Genomic DNA, 22,350 nt, shown 5'->3' with positions numbered 1-22,350 from the left:
TCTTGACATATAAAGATGTTATTCAACTAGCATTTCTACAATGTATAAAATAAATGTATTCCATGTTGTGAAAGTACCACTTAATAAGGTTATATTTCTTATTACTCTGTGAGATTGTATAAATATTTGAAAAAAAATTTATGGACTTTGACGTCTCACTGATGTATCTCAAGTCTTCTTTTCCCTTACTATGTGTTTTTTAAATGTCAGTCTGGCTGTTTATTAAGAAAATGTGTTGAACTCTTCCTGTAAGCTGGGACTTAATGACAGATGTTAGGAAAATGAAAATGAACAAAACATACTTGCTGTCTTATAAAAGTTCAAAAGCTGGTATCCATAATTTTGAGCCAGAAGTAAACACCTTTGACATAGCAAGAATAACATCAAATTTCTCCTAAGATGGCTCCTTAGTATCAGGACCAGAACTCAGGCAGTCTGCTTCCCTTCCCCTACCACTGTCAGTTCCATACCTTGAGGCCAGGTTGTCCTTTTCCAGGTGGTCCTTCAGGGCCTGTTGCTCCTGGAAGCCCCGCTTCTCCCTAGAGAAAATGGCACTGATGTCTTAGCTGACCCTCCATAGACAGTATGTACACACCCACCTTGTCTCTTCTTACAGCCCGTAGAGTCTCTGCTGCAATCCTCCAGTACAGACCAGACCTTCACTCTAGTCTCAAAATTAAGTTGGAAGTTTACCAACTTGAATAAATTAATATCAAACTCCAGTTTAGCTCAGAGCAGCTGAAATATCATGAAAAAGTCCAGTTTCCCAGCCAATTGCCAAAGCAATAAGCTCACTTTCTTTTGGCTCCTCATTCAGATTTGGTGGTTTGTTTTTTTAAAAAACAAGAAGGACCTTCAGCCTTTCCATCTGCTGCTTTCCACTACTTATATTGAAAAATGAGTATTTCAAATGTCAACTCAAAATACTTCAGGAAATCTTTAGAGTTGCCTTACTTCCTGAACGCATTTAGAGACTCTCCTTTTGGAGGGGAAAGAAAAAAGTGTTTTTCTGTAAGTTTAAATAAAAGTGCTTTCTAGGAATCCCAAAGGGACTAAGTCACTGGAGGATACCATGGCCAAAATACCAGAGAGAAGGCAGAGGGTGTGAGATACTACTCAGGCTTTGAATTGGCGCTCTTTTATCTGAACTAAGAGAAAAAGGAAATTAAGAGTTGTGGGATTTTTTTTTTTCTTGAAAAGACTAAGTTTGTCTTGAATGGTTTAATTTGAGCTTCTGCAGGACCAAGATATAGTGTGGTTCAATAGTTTTACACCAATAATATGAAAAGCAGTGTTACCTTCTTCCCTGTAGCTCCATCTTCTCACGGTACTCCTGGCTGTCCTGAGAGCCCTGTTGAGCCTGGCTCCCCCTGGTGGATGAGCAAAGATTTTTATCTCCCAGAAGTTCATATTTATCATGAAACTCCCCTCTGAGGTACTCGAAATTGGTTACATCTTGTAATACCTGAGAAAATCCTATGAGCAGGGAAATCTGAAGAGTAATTAATAGTCATTAAACTATTTGGCCTCGGGCAAGTTCCTTAACCTCTCTGGGTCTCAGTTTTGGGTCATGTTGTTTGTTATGGGTTAAATTGTGACCAGTCCCCTCCCCCAAAAGATATGTTGGAAGTCTTAACCCTTGGCACTTGTGAATGGACCTTATTTTGTAATCAAGTTAAGATGTAATCAAGTTAAGATGAGGTAACTAGGGTGGGTCCTAATCCAATGTGAGTGGTGTCCTTATAAGAGGAAAACATAATGTGAAGACAGGCACATATGGAGAACCCCACGTGAAAACAGAAGCCAAGATTAGAGTGCTGTAGCTGCAAGCCAAGGAATTCCAAGGATTGGCCGCCACCAGAGGCCAAGAGGCAAGGAAAGATTCCCTATAGGTTTTGGAGGAAGTATGGCCCTGCAGACACCTTGATTTTTTACTTCTAGCCTCCAGAACTGTGAGACAATAAATTTCTATTATGTTAAGCCACAGTTTGTGGTAATTTGTGACAGCAATCCTGAAAAAAAACATATAAAAATGAAATGAAAACATTGGGACCCAAACATTGCTTCCAACTCTAATATTGAATCATTCTACTCACTTTCCAGTTAATTTGTGATTAAGAACAAGTCCTTTAAAATGTTCAGAGAAAACACATGCTACTTTTAAACAGTATACAAGTGTCCTTACTGCATTTATTAAGAGCAAAAAATATTGAAAATAATTGAAAGTCATTTCAGCTAAATTATAAAAACTAGTGAAAAAAAGCACAGTGAACCTAAAAATAAATAGAAGGATATAATAAAGATGACAGCAGAAAATAATAAACTTGCAAGCAAAAAGCAAGAGTAACAAAATTAAAAGGTAATACTTAAAAATACTAAGAAAATAAACTTCTAGCAGTAATGATTAATATTAAAAAAGAAAAGTCATAAAAAACAGTATTAGGAATGAAAGGTGAATATAATTATATCCATAGTAACATTTTTTTTGATCATAGAAAATTTCTGTGACAATTTCAAATATATTGGAAACATTAATAAATGGATAATCTTCAAGAAAAATATAAATTACATAAATGACATAAGAAGGAATGAACAAGCTAAATAAACCAATGCCATTAAAGAAATTGAATCAGTAATTGCAAGTCTGGAACTTCCTCTCCCTCCAAGGTCACAGACTTAGTTGGTTTTACAGTCAAACCTTACCAAATTTTTAAACATCTGAAGAAGAGATATTCCCTCTCTTATACAAATAGTTCTGAAAAATAGAAAAAGAGGGAAGTCTACCCAATTTACTTTATGAGACTAATAAAACTTTGATTTAAAAAGTCATACAACAAGATAAGAAAACAAAATCACAGACCAGTCTATCTAAGAAAAAGGATGCAACTTAAGGTTCTCGTCAAAATGGAACAGTAGAGACTAGATTTAATTTCCCACCTGATGCAACTAAAAAAGCAGACAAAATGTATGAAACAATGACTTTCAAGACATTAGACACTAAGTAACGAAGGATAATAATTCCTGAGAGAGGGGAAACAAAATAGGTGAAAATTACAATTTCCCAAGTTTACTGTTTGGGTAAAGTTCCCAGGCCATGGTGCAGGGAGAGAGAACCCAGGGAAAGTTCAGAAGTCTTTCTAATTTAAGGAGACAAAGGTAGGAGTCTGGGTAAGCCAAGGTATCACAAATTCACACAATAGATTACCAGAGAGGAAGGAGTGCCATGGAGAGAACTATGAAGATCTGCTGAGCGTCCACCTTGAGTATTTAGGTGAACACTGTTCAGCACAGAGTGAAGAAACTACCCAAGGCCAAGAAAACAACCAGTTTAAAGGAGCAGAGAGAACTGACAGCAGGAGAGATACAGTGCCTGCTCCCAGTGGCAAGAAAGAAAACTTCACAGTGCTGAGGGCATAGATTAGAGTTCTAAAAAGGGTCATGCCTCAGTAGTGGGGAAAAATTAACCCCAGACTAAAATGCTGCTTTTGTCCTACCTAATAAAGCTTAAAAGCAAGACCAGAAGTCTCAAACTGTTTTCAAGTAGTATAGAAGCATCTAAGAACAAAGCTCAAAAATATTTATAGGAATACAAAAATATCTAACACCTAAAAAGGTAAAAGTCACAATATTTGGCAGCGAATCAAAAATGATCAGGGATTAAAGAAAGCTGCAAAAACCTGACACAGAAAATGACACAGGTGATAGAATTCGTATATAAGAACATTAAAACAGTTATTATACTGCATTCCATATATTCAAGAAACTAAAGGAAAGTTAAAACTTGTTAAATAGAGATATGAAAGATATAGAAGGACATAAATTGAACTGCTAGAGTTGAAAATTGCAAAGTATGAGATAAAAATACACTGGGTAGAATTAAAAGCAGATTAGACATCACAGAAGAAAAGATAAACAATCTGAAAGATAGAGCAATAAACTCTATTCAAAATGAAACACACAGAGAAAAGAGACTGAATAAGAATGAGCAGAGCATCTGTGAACTGTGAGAAAACTCCAAGCATTTAAATTTAAGTGGGAATTTCCTGGGTGAAGGCTGAGGGTGGGAAATATTTCAAGATATGCTAACCTAATATTTTCAAAATTTGATGAAATCAGTAACTCACAGATCCGAGAAGATCAATGAAACCCAAACACAAGAAATATGAAGAAAACTGAACTAAGGCACATTATAATCACATGGCTCAAAACCAGTGATAGAAAAATCTCAAAAGTAGCCAGAGAAAAGAGACATTATGTAGTGAAACAAATGTATAGATCACAACAGATTTCTCATCAGAAATAGTGCGAGAAGACAGTGGACCAACATCATGAAAGTACTGGGGAAAAAAAAGGAAGAGCCATTAATCTAGAATTCCATACTCAGTGAAAAAGTAGACAGAATGCACACTCTTTTGGACACCAATTTGGCAGTTTCTTGAAAAGCTAAATACTTATTGTATGACCCAGCCATTTCACTCCTAGGTATTTACTCAAGAAAAATGTAAAACATATGTCTATACAAAGACGTGTACATAAATGTTCATAAGAGCTTTATTTGTAATATTCAAAAGCTGGAGAAAACCAAAATTTCCATTAACAGATGAAGAGATGAACAAATAGTGGTATATCCATACAATGGAATTCTATTTAGCAATAAATAATAACAAACTATTCATACATGTTAAGCATAGATTTCAGGGACTTCCCTGGTGGTTAAGAATCCGCCTGCCAATGCAGGGGACACGGGTTCGAGCCCTGGTCTGGGAAGATCCTACATGCCGCGGAGCAACTAAGCCTGTGAGCCACAACTACTGAGCCTGTGCTCTAGAGCCCGTGAGCCACAACTACTGAGCCCACGTGCCACAACTACTGAAGCCCACAGACCTAGAGCCCATGCTCCACAACAAGAGAAGCCACTGCAATGAGAAGCCTGCGCACTGCAACGAAGAGTAGCCCCCGCTCGCCTCAACTAGAGAAAGCCCGCGTGCAGCAACGAAGACCCAATGCGGCCATAAATAAATAATTTATATTAAAAAAAAAAAAAAACCTACAGCAAATGTCACACTTAAAAGTGAAATTTTAGGAGCATTTCCTCTGAAGTCACTTCCTTTAAACATTGCACTGGAGACCCTAGCAGTGTAAAATGATAAAAAGTGAATAAGAAAAAGAACTAAAAAGGAAGAGGCAAAACTGTTTTTATTTTCAGACAGTATGCTTATGTACACAAGGAGTAGAAAAGCAAGAGACTTTACAAACAATTAGAAATAAGAGATTTTATCAGCTGACTGGCTACAAAAATCAATATACCAAAACAAAACAAGACAATAACAATAACAAAACAATACTTTTCCTATACACCTGTTATAGTTAATTGGAAGGTACAGAAAAAAAAAACTCACAATTGCAAAAATTTCTCCAAGGTACCTTTTTAACTAAAAAAGTAGAAGATCTTTATGGATAAAATGACAAATATTTTCCTAAAAAAGTTAGAGAGGTTTACTCTGTGGTTTGAAAGACTCAATATTTAATCCAAAGATTCAATGCAATTTCAAAAACTCCAACAGGATATTTGTCAAATTTGACAAGCCAATTCTAAAATGTATATGTTAGAATTAAGAATAACCAGGGAAGAAGATGAGAGTATTTTCTCTGTGGATGATAAAACATTATAAATCTATCATAATCAAGACAGAGAGGTAATAGCACTGAGAGATATAAATAGACAAACGGAGCAGAATAGAGAGCTCAGGCACTGATCCTCACAAATATAGAAACTTGATATATGACATAGGAGGTATTACAAATCAGTGTGGCAAAGATGGGCTATTTAATAACTGATGCTGGGATATTTGGTTATCCATATGGGGAAAAAATAGACTCCCTACATTGCCCTATCCACAAAAATAAATTCCAAGTGTTTTAAAGACCTAAATTTTAAAAAGTAAAACACCAAATTTTTTAGAAGAAAATACATAAGAATATATTATGACTTTGGAGTCAAGAAATGTTTTTAAATAATATTCCAAACCATAAAGGGATAGAAACACATCAAAATCTAAAACTTCTATTGTATATGCTGAAAAGTACTCTAAGTGAAAAACACAAGCCATAGCCTAAGAGATTTGCAACCCAAATAACAAAGGACTATTATCCAGATATATAAAGAGCTATTAATGAATACGAAAGGAACACCCAACATCAAAAAAAAAAATCAGTATCTACAGGAATTTATAAAAGAGAAAAACCGAGGTCCATTAAGCACACAAAAACTGTTCAGTTAGTTATCAAAGAATAAAAACTGAACCAATGAGATGTATTTTTACACACTTCATACTGGCAAGAATGTAGAGAAAAGAGCATTTTCACCTGTTGCTGGAAGGAGGGTAATCTGGTCCAAACATTTTGCCCATTGTTTATTCTGGGCAGGATTTTCACAGTATCAAAATTGAAAACTTGCGTACTCTGTGATCTTCCAATCCTGCTAATGAGAGAAACTTGTATCCTTACAAAAGAGAAAGCCCAGAGAATGTTTATGGCAGCCTTGTTGGCAAATGCACAAAATGGAAAGCAATTTAAATGTCCATCAAGAGGAAAACATAAATTTTAAATGAGGTATTCTCATACAATAGAGTATCATAAAATAATTAAACTGAATGAATTAAAAGCATATAAAAACACAAATAACTAAGGCTGAGTATAAATATATTGCAGAATGATATATTATGTAAAGTTCAAGAATCCAAAAAAAGCAATATATGGCTTATGCATAAAAACATATGGGAAAATTATAAAAACTTTGAAAGAATGATAAACACCAAATTCATGATAATGATTACATCTGGGGAGGGGAGGCAGGGCAATAGGATTGGGGAGCACAGGCAGAGGCCTTCAGCTATATCTGTAATGCTTCTTCTTAAAAAAATTCTAGAATACATGCTGCAAAATGTTGATATTTGATAAAGCTGGGTTGTGGAATACATGGGTGTTCTTTGTTATTCTCTATAGTAGTGAGTATATTTTAAGTATTTCATTGTTTAAAATGAGAGAAGCTTAAGATTATATATCCATCTAGTGCAAGACTGGGATTTGAACTTAGGTAGTCTAACTGCCTAGTAGCCTTGTTACTCTATATGGCCTCTCTGAAATTGGCATTAGATGACATAATATGTATATATACATATATATATACTATAGACATGTATAGATATAAATTAGTATGTATATGTATATACACACATATACGTACTTAGCATATTTAGTACTTAGCACATTGTGTGACACATCAAAATCATTCAATAAGTGGCAGCTATGATCACTGTATTAGTACACTTTGTGTCTCTTGCAATTATGTTTATATCTATGTAAAATGTATATTTGTTTTAGACCTGTGTCTTACATATTCTTCTAATACCCAAATTCTCATAAGAATCATGTCAATGACAGCAGAACAATGATGGATTTTAATCCTCAGCATGGCTTGCCAGATTCTATATGCCTTCAGGATGAGTTATAGAAATTGTGAAGGGTAAAATAGGATTCATTTATTTATTCGACAGCACTTATTGAGTACCTATTTTGTCCCCCAAACTGAGGATTCAGTAACAAAGAAGAAAAAAAGGAAACAAAATCCCTGCCCCAGTGGAGTAGCACTGTCCAATAGAATATAAAGCAAGCCATATATGTAATTATATTAACAGCCACATTTACAACATTAGAAGAAACGGATAAGTACAATTCTAATAATATATTTTACTTACTCTAATACAACTGAAATTTTGCCATTTCAATATGTAATCGATATACAAATGTATTAATCATATAGTTTACATTCTTTTTTTTGTACCAGGCTTTGTAATCCAGAGTGTATAGTACATTTATAGCACACCTCAGTTCATACCAGCCACATGTTAAGTATTCAGTAACCACTTGTGGCTAGCGGCTGCCATACTGGGCAGTGCGTTTCTAGAGGGCGTAGTAAGATGAAAAGTAATTCAAAAAACATGCAACTTGAGGTCAGTGGTAAAAAGCAAGGGAAACGAACAGTGTGCTTTTAAATAACAGTCTGGGGTAACAGTAGTGGGGTGGACATACTTTATATTTAGGAAATGAATTTTGAGGAAGTAACTTTTGAGCTGAGATCTGAAGGATGAGAAGGAGCCAGCCACGAAACAAAAGAAGAGAAGTAAACTTTACTGAAATTCTCCTATGCTTTTATAATATGGCAGGCAATAATGTTCTTAAAGAATCACTCTGTGCCGAAAGAGGACCTCTAATGCTAATAAATAAATAAAAATATAAATAGTCATCACTAAAATAAACTAAGATTTTGGTTTTTCTTAAACAATACGAGTTAAGCATCAGACTCTTTTCTGATGAAATAACAGATGATACATACATGATCTGTATTTGGATATAAATGAAACTTTACATAATATTACATAAATGCTTCCAAGCAGCTTAGACAACTCACCTTTGGACCTTGCACTCCAAGTCCCAATGGTCCTCTAGGATCTGTAGGTCCTATCTGGCCTACTTCTCCCTAATGAGGTAAGAGTATTTGAAGAGTATTTGAATATAGCAGCAAAAGAAAAATAATATATACCTACCTTTGATCTCCTAAGAGCAAAACATATCAGCAAAATAAGATAAAACTGAGTTTCATATGCTCTATTCACATATGTGTGTGTATATGTGCATGTATCTATTCCAATATAAATATATTTCAGGCAAATATATATATATATTTGGAAAAGATAAGCAGTTATATTCCAGAGCAACTAAAATTGACACATGAGAAGCCAAGGTTACTGCTGATCAAAAGCAGTATCATAACGAGAGAGAACAACCTGAGCTTTCACCATTGAGCTCAAATCAGAAATCTCAAGGACAGTAACTGTATTCTACGGAGCTACTTCTCACATGGGACTCTCGAAGGAATCTATGGAAAGGGAGGTACTTTCAGAGGAGTATTTATTTAATAATGATCAGTGATTCTTTGAAGCAACATTAAGGACAGCTGGTTAAATAATAAGTGTCATGCCTCTCCCCAAGGGATAAATAATAGTTCTAATTTAGAAGGTAATTTGCTTCCAAGTTCATAGAAAAATTTTTATTTGCTAGGTTATTTCTGACTCCATATCTTTATTTTTTTATTTTTAGAAATTTATTTATTTCTTTATTTTTGGCTGCATTGGGTCTTTGTTGCTGCGCGCCGGCTTTCTCTAGTTGCGGCGAGCAGGGGCTACTCTTCGTTGCGGTGCGCGGGCTTCTCATTGAGGTGGCTTCTCTTGTTGTAGAGCGTGGGCTCTAGGTGCGCGGGCTTCAGTAGTCGTGGCACACAGGCTCAGTAGTTGTGGCTCGCAGGCTCTAGAGCACAGGCTTAGTAGTTGTGGCACACAGGCTTAGTTGCTCCGCGGCATGTGGGATCTTCCCAGGCCAGGGCTCGAACCCGCGTCCCTGCATTGGCCGGCGGATTCTCAACCACTGCGCCTCCAGGGAAGCCCCTGACTCCATATCTTTAACTAAACGTTTTGGTTGTTGGACCTACTGTGGGATTGTTAGTGAGAATGAAAACTAGCCAGCGCACAGGTAACCTCTACTGATATTACTGCTTGAGTTTCTAGAACAGGATCTCACAAGTAAAAGTAATAAAAACAATAAACTAAAATGGTGTAAATATAGTCCACCACCTTGGTAGCAACCGGTCTGTGCCTTTGGATTTGAAACTGAGTCCCCATAAAATTGAGTTCCTCTGTTGAGTTTGTGATTAACCTCTCTATCCAAAACTTTATTCCATTTCTTGTCTGCCCTGTTCCCCTTAGGACTGAATAGTATAAAAGCAAAAGGGGGATTGAAATCGAGCAGGACCCTGTGGGGCCCTCCCAGGTACAAAAGCCCCTCCATTTCCCCCATTTCTTGTTTCTAGAAAACGGCTTTAATTTCCTGGGCCTTCCCTGAGTTCTAAGGAGCAGGCACAGGCAGTTACTAATTAGTGAAACGAGGGAATGCAAAAACAAAGGAAGGGGAGTTAAACAAAAAAAGTAATGACAATAGTTCAGCGATAAAACAGAGTACTATTTCCTCCATAAGGGACAGACATAACAATCTGATGAATATCCCTGAGTTGTTCTTCAGGAACTAAGGTCCCCCTCCACCGCCTGCCTCTTGTTTATAGAAGCTTGGCATCTCTGACTCCATATTGTACCTACCTGTTCTGCTGCTTTAACCTCTGAGTCATAAGCCTCTGCTCAGCCCTGCATGTAGACATGTTAATCACTAAAGGGACTCAGGTTAAGATTTGTGCAAACAGTCCCTTACTCGAAACTTACCTCCCATGAAGAGATAAGGAAGTATGAACAAAAATAACGATTGTCTTATCAAGATTTATAGGAACATCAGGGACAGACTCAGGTCAACTGAAGTCAACTAACCAAGAACAAAATGTTTTCACAACCCTCCTCGGACCCTTGCTGGCGCCCAGATATCTGTGGTCGCCCTTCTCTTCTTGATCTTAACTCCCTCCTGCTTTCCCCTTCCCTAGAATAAAAGAAACTTGAATTCTACCCCAAATTAAGATGGTTCTTTAGAACATTAGTATGCCATCTTCTTGGTTTGCTGGCTTTCTGAATGAAGTTGCTTTTCCTCTCCCCAACACTGTGTCTCTCGACTTATTGGCCTGTAGTGCAGCAAGTGGTATGAGCTTGGACTCGGCTGCAGATTCAACCAATCTTGGATGGAAAATATTCAAGGAAAAATATTCCAAAAATATCCAAAAGAAAGACCTGAATTTGCTGCATGCTGGCAAATATTTACATAGCATTTACATTGTATTTGGTATTAGCAGTTATCTAGAGATGATTTTTAAAATACAGGAGGATGTGAGTAGGTTATATGCAAATCCTACACCATTTATATAAAGGACTTGAGCATCCTCGGCTTTTGGTATAGGGCAGGGCTGGGAGTGCTGGAATCAACCTTCCAGCAGATACTGAGGGATGAATGTGAAAGCTTCTAAGAGCATAAAGAATACATATAACATTTTCTAAACCATTAGGAATACTAGAACATTTTGCATTAAATAGAGATCTCTCATTTTTAAGTTCATTTCCTCTGCTGCCTTCCAAATGCACTGGCCACTGACCAGAAAACAACAATCAGAATATAGATAGATTAAACTCTTCTCTCATTTAGAAAGTTACCTTGGGACCAGGTGAGCCTTGTCCTGGGGGCCCTTGTGGACCAGGTGGACCAATAGGACCTTGGATTCCCTTTAAAATGAAAATTTTAAAAATAGTATTAGTGAAATTAAGAAGAAATTTAAATAAGAGTAGTTTCAAATCCTCTAAAGTAAAAGTTTAGTTCACATCCCACAATTGATTACTTATACTCAATTAATACTTGTTGAATGGGTGGCAGAGGCTGCTAGTAGAACCATAATATGCATTCTACCATTTTTCCATAGTAAGAGAATTTTTAACTGACCTGCATGGCTGCCTAGAATAAAGACCATATTTCCTAATCCCTGTTGCAGCCAGGTGAACTGGATGCTGGCCAATGGGATGTGAATGAAGTGATTTGGGCAATTTCTGGTTCATGCTAAAGAAGGATATGCCTTCTCTTTCCTTGTTCCCCCTCCCCCTTGCTGAAGTGAAGGCATAGTTGCTATCCTGGATTATGTGGATGAGGAAAGCACCCTTGGAATGTCAGACTAACAAGAATGAAGAAACCTGAAACTCTGAAGTCCCTGACGAATGGAGCCAACACACCAGCTTGGAGTTTTAAATAAGAGAAATAAAAATTCCGTCTTATTAACCTATTTCACCTCAGTCCCATGCAGGCAAACCTATATCCTAGCTGTACCAAGCAATATCTATCAGGATGTGAAATTGAAAATTTGACCTAGGCTCTAAGAAGCGATAGCCTGCAAACACCAAACTGAAGAACGGTCTAATACTTGACTCTCATTCACATTGTGGGTATAAAAAGGGAGAAGAGACAGGATGTAATAAGGTCTTCTTTGGAGAAAATAGTCTCATAAAGTGTTTTCCTTGGAGAAAATGGAAGGGGTTTGGCTTGCTTCTCTCTTCACCACATTCTAGACAGGGAACATTAATGAAACGACTTGGAGACCTTGATTTTTATTTTTGGAACACAGTGGACCAGTGTCTGACTCATGCCTGAGAAAGTTAAAATGGGCTGTGATAGCCAGCAGAGGGCTGGGGTGGGATCAGCCTTTGCATCCAGAGTTTGTCAGTGCAAAGGACACACGAGTTTTTTTTTTCTGTGGCCCAGATGTACTCTAGATGCCTGGAGTTGACCTGGAACTGCTTTGAATCCTGTCCAAGAGGACCTAGAAGAGTAATGGAACTCCAACAGAGACAGTCAGTATAGAGTAAAGCCCCGGAAAAGCAGAGGCTGATGGGGAGAAACAGCTGGAGGGAAAGAGTCCTTCATCCATGTCCCAGGAGGGCCAGTCGCAGGGGCAGTGCAGGAGCCCCACCAGGAAGAGTGTCAGCATCAAACATCTGCCAAGACCAGAGGACCCAAAGCCATCTGACAATAGACCAGCCAAGAAAGAACCTCCATGCCTCTCCCATCCTCCCATCCTTGATTCAGCCTGGGAGGGTAAGAAGCACATTCCATCCCAAGGACAACAGATTCTCCCTGCAGCTCGTACAAGATAAATGAAGATTAAAAGGAAGATTAATACATTGACTAGATAGTTTTTATTAGACAATTAAAACTGATTTGAAACTTAGAGGTGATCCTATAACTTATTACTACCTAAAAGTGATACGGAAAGTCTGTAGCCTGCTGGTAATTTTTTTCTGTGGTAAGAAAAAGAAAAAACTTTACCCACTGAAAAAAATTTAAAGTGATGATGAGAGAAAAAACTAAGATTTTGTTTTGTTTACACCCCACAGGCCATGATTGTGCAAATAATGGTTACAGATACATGATTATTTTATTACAAATGCTATCCCATTTTCTCCAGCTAGATGATACAGCTGTTTGTTCATTTTTAAACTGTTGATGAAGATGGAGCAGTCTAAACAACTTAAGGAAGCTAAGATTCAGTATTTATATTGAACCATTATAAGAAGGAATCCTTCCTGACTTTTACAACAGTCTACAAGTAGCATGCAAGACCCCCCAAAATTCAAAGGATATGTGTGCATATACGTGTGTACACAGGTATATGTGGTTATTTATATTTCGATTCACTTTTAAGAGATTTGAAGTAGTCAGGCCTCCAAATATTTAGTGAAAATCTGCAGGCCACTTGAGAAATACTGTACACATGTTGCTGGAAACAGAAGTTCCCCCAGAAACAGATGAGTGGGAAAATTAATGTCTATAAGACAAATGGGAAGATCTAATTATAACAGTAATTCAATGGGTAAACATGTTAAATTAAGGATGAGAAGAAAAATGGGGAACTGCCTGCATAGAGGTTAAATTGAGGTAGAATTTAAATCATTTGTCTTAAAAAGGTAAACAAATTCTTTTCTTGTTCAGTTTACAAATGACGCATTCCATTCAATTTCCTATCCAGTAGGGGCCAGCTCCATATGGTCACATATACCGGAAAAGGTTTTTTCTCTTGGAAGAAAAGAGAACGGGGTGAGAAAACAAAAGTCAAAGAGGTCTTTTTTTCTTTTGTTTTCTTTTCATGCTGTAGAACAACAGCTTCCACCAAGAAACAGTATTAAAGGCATCAGGGAGTTGCAGGTGGGAGGTCCAAGATTGACAGGCCATCTGGAAAGGCTTGGCTTTCTTTGAACCTCATTTTCAGCCTCACAGTGGTGACTCAGCACCAGGAACACCACAAGACCCAGGATGTGACAGCGCTGTCACTTCCAAGATCAGAAACTAGCTGAAACGGTTTTGCTGAAACCAGCAAAAAAACTACAAAGTCTGAGAATGCCTGGCAGCATAGTCAAACCATGATCCTTGTGTAGTCCAAACAAACCAACTCTTAATTATTATCTAAATATTATCTAAATATTTATCCTGGCTTCTTCTGCACCCTAATCCACCTAATGTATTATACTAGCACCTCTACCAAGGGGAAGGAAATAGGAGTAATCCCCAACTTGGCTGTTGCTTGGATTAACAACAATAAAAATACTGATTAATTAGAACACGATTAGAAATAAACTCAGAGTTAATGTCAACAGTGAGATTTGGAGTTATCTCCTTTTTTATCCTTCCCTTCTCTCACTACCCTAGATAAAGGAAGTACTATTTGTTTGCTAAGCAAGAGAATAATTCAAACCATAATCATAAATTTTAATCAAACTGTTTTGCCACTTTCTACACAGGAGGACATTGAGCATAAATTTTCATTTGTTGGTCACTTTGATTAAATGAGATTATGTAGGTAGATAGTACTGTTATATTATCTTCACATTATTTCTTTTTTTTTAAATTAATTAATTAATTAATTAACTTTTGGCTGCGTTGGGTCTTTGTTGCTGCGCGCCAGCTTTCTCTAGTTGCCGCGAGCTGGGGCTACTCTTTGTTGCGGTGCATGGGCTTCTGATTGCGGTGGCTTCTCTTGTTGCGGAGCACGGGTTCTAGGCACACGGGCTTCAGTAGTTGTGGCTCGCGGGCTCTAGAGCTCAGGCTCAGTAGTGGTGGCACACGGGCTTAGTTGCTCCGCGGCATGTGGGATCTTCCCAAGCCAGGACTCGAACCCGTGTCCCCTGCATTGGCGGGCAGATTCTTAACCACTGCGCCACCAGGGAACCCCTCTTCATATTATTTCAATCTAACAAAATTGCCTTGCTTTTCCAAAAGTTGTGATCAGAAGAATTTGGAAGTCATTCCAGCCATAAATTTAGACATAGCCTCACAGATCTTTCCTTTGTTCTGACCGAGAGGGACCAAGAGCTATTTGTAAACCCTATCTGTGGTTTGCTTCTATTCAGGAACAGTGCCCCCTCAGTAAAGTGGTTCCCTCTGATTCTGGTCCTTGTTTTAAGTTTAATAGTTTTTTAGATTGCTACATGGCTGGGGGTGGGAAACACTAATCTACTGGCATCAGAAGAGAGTGGGATTTCAACATTCATAAAGCTTCAAGGGGAAAAACACACACAAACTGACAGGTAAATAAATTGTCGCTCCCAAGGGAAACTAAAAATATAAGATAGTGCTCCAAAACTCTTGTCCTGTAAATTAGGCTTTAATGTTAAAAGTCACAACACCAAGAAACATACTATTTATTTTTTAAGTCTTTAGAAGTTCTAAAAACTAAAATCTCATGAAACCATCATATCCTTCCCTACATGCACTTTTGGATATATATTCCATTGCAATTTCACTATCAAATGTTCTTAGAGCAGTTTGCAGTACTGGCGTTCAGTGAAAACCAGGTTTAAGCCAGAATGTTCTGTACAAAAGGGAAAGAGAGAAAGCATTGATTACCTGTTCCCCTTGACTCCCAATTCCGGGGATGCCCATTGGTCCTTGGGGTCCCACAGGTCCCATATCCCAGTGTGTAGAAAATAAAGTCAGAAGTATAACAACTAACCTCATTATTTTATACTATGCTAATCTTGAATTATGCTGGATTAAAGTCTATCTTTAAACCATAAAGAAGCTCCACATAGAAAGTTAGAAAGCACCGTTCCTTTTAAATAGTTTGTAGTTCAAATTTGCCAAAATAGTGAATGATGTTTTCACTATTTGGTCTAAACTGGTGACTCTTTGCCCCACTTTATATTTATTTTTCACACAAGAACCCAGAATTCCTGAATTGTTATTATAATGACACAAACACTTCTTGTTAGGATCATAACAGAAATATTTAGAAGTATAAAATTCATAGGGTGCAAGAAAATAAATATTTGAGAGAGAAATTAAAGGAAAATATTTTTCAAATTTCTAAATACCTTTTCCCTCCAAATCTTACTAAAATGCATTTTTAAAATTAAGAAATTATCTAAGGTAAGTGCAGCAAAATTAAAGAACCTCACCTTCTCTTTCCATGAATAAATTTGGGAAATAAAGTGAGAGTTATCAGTAAGAAGAACAGTATCATTCATCCATTCTCTGTGTGTTTCAACAAATATTTGTTGAGCGCTCATTACGTGCCAGGAACTGTTCCAAACACAGGGAAATAGCCGTGACCAAAACAGTCAAAACTCTCTTTCCTCATAGAGCTTTCATTTTTGTAGAGGAAACAGAAGATAATAAACAAGATGGATAGAAGAAATAAATAGTATGTTTAATAATGATAAGTGCTAAGGAGAAAAATAAATGGAGGAAAGGGGAGACAGCTGCAGTCTTGGAAAAGCTGACCAGGGATGGTCTCACTGATGAGAGGGAATGAGCCAGGTAGAAACTTGGAGGAAAAGCATTCCTGGCAGAGCAAACATCCAGTGCAAGGGTGATGCCTGGCACATTCCAGAAATAGCAAGGAGGCAATGTGGCTGGAGCTAGTGAGCACGAGGGGAAGTGGTAGAAGATGAAGTCAGGGAAGCGTGGCAGTGGGCTCAGGCAGAACAATCAGTAGGGTGTTTTAGGCCATAGTAAGAATTTTGGCTTTTCTCTGAGGGAGATGAGAAGCCACTAGAGGGTTTTGAGCAGAGGATTGAAAGATCTGACTTAGTCTTGAAAGGCTCACTCTGGAAGCCGTACTGAGAACAAACTGAAGAGATGTCCCTGTGAGAGATGATGGGGGCCTGGACCAGGCTGTTGAGTGAAGGTGGTGGGGAGTGCTCAGATCCTAAATAGATTTTGAAAGTAGAGCCAACAGGATTTGTTACAGATTGAGAGTACCCTAGGATGTTTTTGAGGTTTGTGGAAGAATAGACTTGTCATTTATTGACAAGGAGAAGACTGAGATGAAGCAAGGTTGGGGGAGGGTATAACAGGAGCTTAGTTTTGGACATGTTAAGCCTGAGATGCCTAAAATAGACATCCAAATGGAGGTATCAAGTAGGCAGGAGGGGCCTGAGCTGGAGACATAAATTTGGGAGCCCTCAGTATATAGATGGTATTTAAAGCCATGACTGGGTGAGTTTACAAGTAGATAGGGAAGAGAGAAGGTTCAAGGACTGAGCCCTTTGGAGGCTCCAAGCATTAGAGGTCAGAGAGATGAAGAACAACCAGCAGTAGAGACTGATAAGGTGCAGCCAGAGAGATCAGGTGAAGAAATTGTTTCAAGAAGGTGACGATCCTAGCAGAGGACGCTACTGATAGGTCAAGTAAGTTGGCAACTAAGAATTGACCCCTGGATCAGGCAACATGAATAAATACTCTTATTTTAATGTCAGTTGTATTTAGACTACATCAGCGTTTACAAACTTTTTCTTAAACAGTTGGATAGTAAATATTTTATGCTTTTGGGTCATAATAAGGTCTCTTTCATAACGAATGATGCTGTTTTGGTAGTACAAAACCAGCCATAGACAATACCCAAATGAACAGGTGTGCCTGTGTTCTAGTAACACTTTATTTACAAAAATAGGCAGCCTGCCCTGTAGTTTGCCAATGCCTGGGCTAAGATAAATATGTTTTTATGAACAAAAGCACATCATTAGATCCTACTTTATATAATATTAAAAACCTGAACCTGTCATTAAGACATGTCCTGGCATATGCTTCTCAGTGTTTCACTTTGTGTCACTCCCTAGTCTAAATAAATATCATGGATGGAAACATGTAAAGGACTCAAGTTCTACTTCAAAGCTGGGCTATTCTGATTCAGAACTTGATTGCTTATCATGTGGCAGACAGTGCACTAAATGCTTTTCATGCTTTATCTCATTTAATCCTCACAACAACCCTCTGAAAGTAAGCATCTCCATTTTCCAGATGAGGTTAAGTAACTCCAAGTCACACATCTGATAGATGGCAGAAGCAAGATTCAAGTTCACTCCCCCTAACTCCAAACCCAACTCATATCACTCTTCTTCAAATATTCAGTAAAATAAGAGAGATCCTCTTTGGGGTATTATTACTTACATTTAATATCTATATTAAAGCTACTTCCTTGTGCTGCAACAATTGTGTATATTTGAGAGTCCTTATCATAGAGGTGTTTATCTAGCCATTTGAATCACAGAATATAAAAGAATAGGAAAGGAAGAAAGGGGAAGGAAAAGGGAAAGGGAAGACAGTATTGATTTGGTAAGGGAATAGCAGATGAAAGTTTTGCAATTACTATGTGATAATGTTCTGATATTTAATGTGTTTTCTTTGCATGAGCTCCAGATGTAAAACCACGAATGCCATGTCAACAATACCTGGATAAGTTAATTTACTAAACTCATAGCACAACAGTTCTCTTGTACTCAGTACTCCAAAGGAAGAAAGAGCATCTTACATATTTTTAAGGTACTTTGGAAGTGGAGTTACACCACCAGTGCTGAGCTATTTGAACCAAGAATTGTATGACATCTAAAATTTGTATAATTCACTATTTGCCACTGTCTCTACTATTTAAATACAGATGCCCAGAAGAGACAGCTACCAGTAAATAGTAAATAAAAGGAATAAGTAATTCAAGTAGAAATACAACACCCAAGATAATCATCAATGTCGACCGTTATTTTAATATAATATATAATATAATGATATGCTTAGATATTGACATATAAATGACTCCAAAGTGATTTGAGTTCTCTGTTTTTTGCACATTTCTTGTATCTCTTCCCCTTCTGGCAGCTTTCCCTTTGCACTGGTCTTTAAGGCCTTTATAATTAACTGGATACCTGTGGTGTATGATCATCAGATTGTACATAGTTCATAAATGTACATACATAAAGAACAATGAAAAAAATAATTGTATTGGCATCCTTTCTATTATACACGCTTTTGCAGTACCTTGTCCCCTTCGATTGACGGGCCTTCTAATCCTTGTGGGCCAACTGGTCCTTCAGAACCGTTTTCACCCTGAAAGTATATGGAAGGGATATTAACGCACTAATAAAATTCAGGATTTTAAAACAGTTCAAGCATTCAAAGCATCTAAATTCACTGCTAACTACAGATGGGTAATTCTAACTCCAGGATTTGTAAATTGCCAAAGAAAATTAGCCTTAACATTCATAAATAGAATCTATCCAAGCAGAACGCCTGTAGCACCACTAAAGTTGGAAAAGCGCTCCATTCCTAATATAATCAGATATATCTGGAAATGGGAGATCTGATCAATCACATATTATAACTAACAGAATCAGTCTTCCATTTCCTCAACATTTCTATAACTGGGTCCATTACACAATGAAAATTTGTCTCTCAGCGTATGAAATAATATTTGCTAAGATTGAATTATTTATTACATGTTTTATACCAGAATTTATAATCATTTATTGAAAACTTAGTTTTAGAAGAATTCATGGAAAATCTTCTTGGATATGCTTCTAGAGTCACATGAACTATGTGAATAGCTCTGGTTGTAATGTAATATCAATGAAGTCATAACACTGTGCATTTGTATGAAAAACAAACCATGTGATCAATCAGAAATAGCACACATTTCATGAACCGAGAGCAAAATCAAAGAACATTCGCAGGAAACCTAGGAAACAGGAAAACACACCTTAATGTCCTTCTATATTCATAATTTCTTCACTTAAGCCCTACGTCATTGCAAAGTAGCCCCACGTCATTGCAAAGTAGCCCCAAGAAGAACATACAGAAAACTCCGATTTGGTCTTGCTGGTTGGGGAGTGAAGTATTCTGACTAATGGGTTCTTCTGATTGTTACCACAGAGTATATTTGTGTCCAGTCAACCCTAAAACAACACTGAATATAATGAGTTCTTTCTTTGATGAGTCAGAGTGGGTTATTATGAAGGAGTGTATCATTATATCATACAGTTGAATCTGTCACTAAGACATGCCCTGAAATATGCTTTGCAGTGTTTCATTTATTCCTTTCTCACTTACTTCTTATTTTTTAAACCCCACAGATTATAAGGAGAAATAATTCTGGCTACTGAATTTTCAGGTTGTTTGGGCTACACATAAATAGAAATTTACTATGTGCCAAAAAACAATTCAAGAAATTATGTATTATAAAACTTTCTGAAATGTAGTGCCAAATTGCTGGCCTCTGCCTTCTGATGATGATATTTAGGTTAGTCAAGAGCATAAGTAATGTCCCCTTCATCCAACATATTATTTCCATTTACTATAACAAATTAAAATTTGTTAGTTAACAAGGGCTTCTTTTAAAATTCAATCCAGCAGTTACAACTTCGTGTGAATTATTTGTTTTAACTAATTGGTTTCCCTTTAGTTGAGATTTAGGTTTCTCATAGATAACTGAATATTGATCATGGTGGAAGAGGCTGAAAATGAGAAGCAATTGTAGAGTGTGAGGCCATACTGAGAAGGTTGGATCTCAGTGACTCGACTGAATGACTGAAGTGGAAGGTCTTAGACACGTAGAAAGCAGCACATGCTTCTCTGGGTAGTGTGTATGCATACATGTGTCTCTGGGGGAAAGATTTTAGAAAAGAAGGAAAAAGGACCCCAAAGTTTATCCTTACTTACTCTGAAATTTTGCTGATGCTGCCCAAAGTGTCTTGGAAAATCATTTCCTAGGTGGCCTTTAGCAAATGAGCTGTATATTATGGGTAAAGAGTCTAGAGCAGGGATCAGCAAAGTACAGACCATTGGCCAAATTCAGCCCACCTCACGTTTTTTGTAGATACAGCTTTGTTGGAACACAGCCAAGTTCATTTATTAATACATTGTTTAGGGCCGCTTTCATGCTGCAGCAGCAGAAGTTAAGTAGTTGCAACAGATACCGTATGGCTCACAAAGCCTAAAATATTTACTGTCTGGTCCTTTACAGAAAAAGTTTGCCAAGCCCTGGTCTAGAGGAACCTGAGCTCCAAGAATTACATATGGGAGGCAGTGGAAACATTTAAATTCTCAATTGCCAGGTAAAAGGTAGGTCTTGCATAACATTTTGCTCCTTCTGGTAATATGGTAACTCCAGTTCCCTCCACCCACCCACATTCCCTTTCTTATGTTAATGGCAGTACTATGACAAATTGTTTTATTAGACTGTTTCCTCTGTACGTTTCACAAAACAAAGCTGTGGGTAAAGCTTGGTATAGCCACGTTCAATAACTTAATTTCTGGGCATAAAGATGCTATTTATCACTGTGACTTTAATGACTACAAACTACTTTTAAGAGATTTCTCTAATTTCATATGCAGTAATTATATGAAGAAGTAGCCTTTCAGTTACTTATTTATATTTGCAAATGTCACTATAGCTTCATGTTAAGGGGAAATTTACATATTACTTTGTTTAATAGGGTGAAGATGGTCAGGAGAATACTTGACCTGGGATAATTGGCTAGGACACATTTTTTTAAATTTGTAATTCATGACCATGCAATACGAAGCAATTTTCCTCAGTGTAGAAGGTGTTGTTGTTGCCTTTGGTCCTGGAGGTCCTTCTCCTGGTAAGCCCCTCTCTCCTGGTGCTCCCTCAGGCCCACGGGGACCCTGGTTAGGATACGAGGGGATGAGGAGCAAGAGAAAAGAGAAAGAGAGAGAAAAAGAGAGAGAATGGGAGGAGAGGGAAGGGAGGAGACAGCAAGAAAGAAAATGGTCATATTTCAGTTCACATGGGCATAGTCCTGTTCATGGGATTAGTGAGAATCCTTCTAGTAAACTCCATACTGATCAGTAGAATCATAGAGTTGTGAAGAATAATATTCTCATTGTATTAAATACTTGTTCCATTTGATTGGCATAAGATGTTCTATTCTGGTGTTCTCACATGGGAGGAAAATGGAAATTAAGTGATGCTTCAGAATAAGGATGAGGAAATCAATCCTATGAGGAAAGGCTAAAAATCTAGGACTGTGTGGCCTGGAGAAGGATGTGAAGTGATTAATAATTTAATTAGGTATCGGGGAGCCCTGTGAAGAAATCACTACACAGCTGTTTTAAAGCCCCGAATTCTATTCATATATTGTTTTAATTTCCATCCTGATAAATTTAGATTCAAACTTGAATTCTTTCAGGAACTGGTTGAATCCACTGGAGGTTTATGTGCAAGTAGGAATCGTGATAGAATCATTAAGGAGGAACAGGATTTTCCATCTCGGTGTTTAAAAGTAAGAAGCCCATGTGGCTATTCCTTAAAAAGGCACTCAGATCGGTGAGGACCTTCTCACATAAGGCAAGAAAAACAACACAGTCCCAGGCTTTGAAATGGACTGACAGGAAACATACTCATTGAAAAATAACAGCAAAATAGTCACTTAAACCTGGAATTTTAAAAGGTTATAAAGTTTTCCCCTCTTTCTTCTTGGCCAGAAGGCAAAAAAAAAAAAAAGTAGAAAAGGGACTAACAACAAGAATTGTAGA

General features: G+C 37.4%; 2 protein-coding genes across 2 annotated transcripts in view; one reads left to right on the top strand and one right to left on the bottom strand.

Moving 5' to 3' along the window:
* The window catches only part of COL28A1 (collagen type XXVIII alpha 1 chain), a 145,155-nt gene that overhangs the window by 70,066 nt on the left and 52,739 nt on the right, over positions 1-22,350 (bottom strand). Inside the window, 8 exon segments of the mRNA XM_082473923.1 lie at positions 471-539; positions 1,299-1,322; positions 1,326-1,370; positions 8,471-8,539; positions 11,199-11,267; positions 15,430-15,498; positions 18,835-18,903; positions 21,412-21,480. Of these exon segments, the coding sequence (XP_082330049.1) occupies positions 471-539; positions 1,299-1,322; positions 1,326-1,370; positions 8,471-8,539; positions 11,199-11,267; positions 15,430-15,498; positions 18,835-18,903; positions 21,412-21,480 (483 nt within the window).
* The window catches only part of C1GALT1 (core 1 synthase, glycoprotein-N-acetylgalactosamine 3-beta-galactosyltransferase 1), a 239,440-nt gene that overhangs the window by 195,618 nt on the left and 21,472 nt on the right, over positions 1-22,350 (top strand). Inside the window, exon 10 of the transcript XR_014266424.1 lies at positions 20,816-20,906. The gene's annotated coding sequence lies outside the window, so the exon portion shown is untranslated. The remainder of the gene's footprint in view (positions 1-20,815; positions 20,907-22,350) is intronic.

Source organism: Balaenoptera physalus (assembly GCF_965194825.1).
Source record: "Balaenoptera physalus genome assembly, chromosome: 8".
Taxonomy (NCBI): domain Eukaryota; kingdom Metazoa; phylum Chordata; class Mammalia; order Artiodactyla; family Balaenopteridae; genus Balaenoptera; species Balaenoptera physalus.
This window is presented reverse-complemented; position numbering and strand designations above follow the sequence as displayed.